This window comes from Alexandromys fortis, unplaced genomic scaffold (genome assembly GCF_014885135.2).
Source record: "Alexandromys fortis isolate MF-2015 unplaced genomic scaffold, M_Fortis_MF-2015_v1.1 scaffold_1480, whole genome shotgun sequence".
Classification (NCBI taxonomy): Eukaryota; Metazoa; Chordata; class Mammalia; order Rodentia; family Cricetidae; genus Alexandromys; species Alexandromys fortis.
In genome coordinates, this window is record NW_026069346.1 from 3,563 (window position 1) to 8,106 (window position 4,544).

Here is a 4,544-nt window from a genome sequence, read left to right on the forward strand (position 1 = left end):
TGTTCCTATTAATAAGTTTAGTAAAAACACCTCCCAGAGTCTCAATACCCAGAGAGAGGGGAGTGACATCCAGGAGCAGCACATCTGTGACATCTCCAGCCAGCACACCTCCCTGAATGGCAGCTCCGATGGCTACAGCCTCATCAGGATTCACAGCTTTACTTGGGGCTCTGCCAAAAATATCTTGTACAGTCTGCTGAACCTATGTATGGAGGACAAAGAACCTGTTAGCCAACACCCAGGGCCACTGCTGAACTGAGACAGAGCACTAAGGTGCCACCCAGATGGCAAGTCAGATGAACTCAGCTCCAACAATGCTGACTTCTTCTTTACATGAAAACTCACTTTGTCCACTTAATTTAGAAGCATTTGCTTCAATTATCTGTCTTCCAGATGACATTCATCACTGGAAACAGAAGGCATAAGGCAAGGGACTATAAAATACAGCCTACACTTCTACATAATTAATCAGAGGCCAATTTGAAGGAAGCAGTAATACCAATTCTGTGGCATTGTTTTTGACCCTGTGTGTTAAGAGCTAACAAAAGTACATAGCATCTTGGGATAATTTGTTAATATCAACATGTCCTCTCTAACCAGAGTTCTGGGTCCAACTTTATTCTAGATTCATTTTCCACTATCCTAGTGTTGCAACAGAGAAACAAAATCTCCCATAAACACAACCCACCTACATTTACACAATGGAGTACTACAAAGAAAAAAATAACGACATCTTGAAATTTGCAGGCAAATGGATGGAACTAGAAAACATCATTTTGAAAGACAGTTATCACATGTACTCACTCTTAAGTGGTTTTTAAACATAAAACAAAGAAAACCAGCCTACAAATCACAATCCCAGAGAACCTAGAATAACAATGAGGACCCTAAGAGAGACATACATAGATCTAATCTACAGGGGACATAGAAAAAGACAAGATCTCCTGAATAAGTTGGGAGAATGGGGACCAGGGAGAGAGTTAAAGGGGTAGGGAGAGGCAGGGAGTGGAAAGAAAAACATAGAGCTCAATAAAAATCAGTAAAATTAAAAAACAAAACAAAAAAACAACAGAAACCACCACCAAAAGCAGTAATTCCACCATTAACTTGGACCCAAGATAATTCTATCCAGCCTCCAAGAACAACTACACCTTCAACAACAGTCTGTGCTCAGTTATTACTTATCTACACATCTGTTTTCAGAATGATGTGTTGATTAATAAAATGCATCATTGCACAAATCTTTGTTGAAGTAATGCAAGTAGTCCCAACCACTATGCTGGGAAGAAGTGCCCAAAAAACATCTCCTAGGGAATGACCACCACAAGGTTTGACAACATTATAAGAATGGGTTTAATAGTCTCCCTGATACCCTTTTTCTTGCATCTTTTAATGAAATTGCATTATGTATTGATTTCCCCCCACATAAGATATATGCATACCTTGGGCATCCTCGTCATGCCACCAACCAGAATCACTTCTCCTATGTCACTCTTGCTGACTTCTGCGTCTTGCATCGCCTTCTGGCATGGAGTAATAGTCCTCTTGACTAGATCTGCAACGATGCCCTCAAACTGAGCTCGAGTTACCTTCATATTTAAATGCTTGGGTCCAGAAGCATCCATTGTAAGATATGGCAAGTTGATGTCAGTCTACACAGAAAATATTTCACTATAAGTTAATCTTTATGATTCCAATTAAGGTTAAGACTATACCCTAGGATAGAACCTAGGAAGCAAAGAAAATCAGCCTTACTAAATTCCTAAGATGTAGTGTAAATACACTAAAATCTTTTAATAAGGTTTATAAATATTAACAATGAAGTCTGGGGCACACAAGCTGAAGAAATTATCCTGTGACAGATGAATAGTACCATAGAAACATACTGTGTGTATGGTTATCTTTCACATCGAGTTAAAATATCTCATGTCTGAGTTCAATAGTTAAACAGTGCTTGCTATTTTGACAGAGGACTTGAGTTAAATTCCTAGCACCTATGTTGGGTAGCTAACAACTGCCCATAGCTGCAGTTTTGAGGCACCCGATACTCTCCTCTTCTAGCTTCCACTGGTACCCACATTTACCTTCTCCCATCACTCTCCACATAGATAAAAATGAAAATCAAAGAAAGAAATCACGAAGGGCCATTGGAGTGCACACCTTTAATCCCAGCTCTTAGGAGGCAGAGGCAGGCAGATCTGATAGTTTTGAGTCCAGCCTGGTCTACAAAGCAAGTTCTAGGACAGCCAGGACTATTATAGAGAGAAACAGGTGTGTTGTGTATGGGGGGTGGGTGAGGAATGACGAAGTCAAACAAGAAACAAAAAGAACATATGTTCCCCATCAACCTCTTAACATATCCAGACTAAGTTCCAGGAATTAGTGTTACCTCTGCTCTTACTAGAAAAAAGCAGGAGCGATGCACACTGGATGTGCTGGCACTGCCCAAGCCCTCAGGAACACACACAATCGTCTTCAGCGATAGTGAGTTCAAGGCCAGTCTGAGTGGTATGAGACCACCACAGGGCTGAGTTAATATTCTAGGTAAAATCCATCTTTTCAGAGTACACTATATTAAGTCTTCTGAGATGTTCCCAAGGATTTATTTTACAGATTTAAGATCATAAATATACACTGACTTGGCTAAATACTTTGCTAAAGTGCTAAAGGCTAGAAAAAAAAATTGTCCATCAGTAAAGCACAGCCATGTAAACGTAAACAACCTTTTCCCCTCCCAGTATCAAATCTGAGACTTATAGATTTCTCTTTCTGCTGACAAACCCAGACTCTTAAACCACAACCTTAAACATGAATAAGTCACACAAGTTCTGTCACTCAGCAGGGAGAATGGCATCACTACCCATGAGCATAGTACGGACAACATAGTAACTACTCACAGCCCCTTACAATAGTGAAGGCTTGGGAACTAAGGCCGAACTCAAAAATAAATGATTGTATACAGCATTCAGGTTTCAGCAACTTAGCAACAACCACTTAACCAACAGCTACCATAACTTGTTGCTGTGAATGTAAGAATCTTAAGCAGTCACAGGTTTAGAGTGGTCTAGTTTCACGCTGGTGAGGCTGTAACCTAGATTTTACACTAGTCTACACCTGCTTAAGACAGGGAAGCTTTACCTCTCAGAACTGAGGTCAACAAACAAGTGCAGAACAGAGAGTTGGAGCAAATCTGTTGCTTAAAGGGCAGATTTTTTCCCACAGCTTACTTTCTAGAATGCTGATCCAATTTATTAGGCAGAAAACTAGCAATTCATATAATCCACAAAATAGTACATTGAAGACATTAATTTTTTTTCAAGGTTAATCATTCACCATACTGCTTTTGTAACTCTAGTCCAGGGGATCTGACACCCTGAGACAAAAATGCAGGTAAAAACACCAGTGCACATATAATAGATAATTTAAAAAATATCTGTCTCAGGGCTGGAAAGATAGTTCAGTGGTTGAGAGCATTGGCAGGTCTTCTAGAGAACATGGGAGTTCTGGCCTCTGAGGGACCAAGCACACACGCAGTAGGTATATACATGTGAACAAAAGATCCACACAAAGATTTACCTAATTCATTAAAAAGAAAAGTGATCATTGTCGTATTGTTTTTCTTTCTTTTTTGAGACTGTTTCTCTGTATTGCAGCCCTAACTGTCCTCTAACTAGCTCTTGTAGCCCAGGGTAGCCTTGAACTCAAAGTGATCTGCCTACCTGTGCCTCCCCGAGTGCTAGGATTATTGTAGGAGTGCACCACCCCTCCCCAGCTCAAAGTTTTTGTTCTTTTTGCCAGACAGGGTTTCTCTCAGTAGCTTTGGAGCTTGTCCTGGAACTCGCTCTGTAGACCAGGCTGGCCTCGAACTCCCAGAGAGCTAGGAGTAAAGGCGTGGCCAGCACTGCCCAGCTTGCTCAAGGTTTTTACCAAATAGAAAACTGTAAACAGGCTACACTGACATTAGGTAAATTAGAATATATGATTCAAATAAGGTTAGGCTGAAAATATCCACCAAAAGAACTTGGATTTCTTCATGTCTCACCTGAACAGAGGAGGAGAGTTCACACTTAGCCTTCTCAGCAGCTTCCCGAACCCTCTGAAGTGCCATGTTGTCTTTGGTCAAATCAACCCCTGTCTACAAAATAGGATTCATAAGACAATAGAGAAACTGCAGTGGCAATGTAGATTTTGTCTGCTTATGAAAGGGTCATCCTTTATAAAGCAATATAAATTGTGAGGATTTGTGGGCTAGAGGACAAGTCTTTTGTTCCCAATCTAAGGTGCTATATATATGTAACTAAAATGGTTGAGTCTACCCGTGAACCTGAATGTAATTAATTACTTTAGTGCAAAAAAATTATTCAGAAAGCAAATGAGCATTTTGAACAAAAAGTCTGAACCTCCTACAAAGAAGCCTACACATTAAATCCACAATGGTAACTAACCTCTCTCTTGAACTCCTTGACAATGTGACGTAACAAAGCCTGGTCAAAGTCTTCACCGCCCAAGAAAGTATCCCCATTGGTGGATTTCACCTCAAACAC

At 40.3% G+C, this 4,544-nt stretch overlaps 1 protein-coding gene and 1 non-coding gene across 2 annotated transcripts; both read right to left on the reverse strand.

Moving 5' to 3' along the window:
- Positions 1-4: 4 nt before the first annotated feature.
- LOC126496169 (stress-70 protein, mitochondrial-like) lies at positions 5-4,538 on the reverse strand (the record flags this gene model as incomplete). The annotated part of the gene is made up of 4 exons (XM_050133723.1): positions 4,446-4,538; positions 4,043-4,135; positions 1,443-1,652; positions 5-202 (listed from the first exon to the last, which is right to left on the reverse strand). Coding segments are annotated over exons 2-4 (474 nt in total), but the record flags the coding sequence as incomplete, so codon positions are not given.
- Positions 1,166-1,238, reverse strand: LOC126496170 (small nucleolar RNA SNORD63). Its single transcript, XR_007590296.1, has one exon. It is a non-coding gene; the product is annotated as a small nucleolar RNA SNORD63 (small nucleolar RNA).
- Positions 4,539-4,544: the final 6 nt, after the last annotated feature.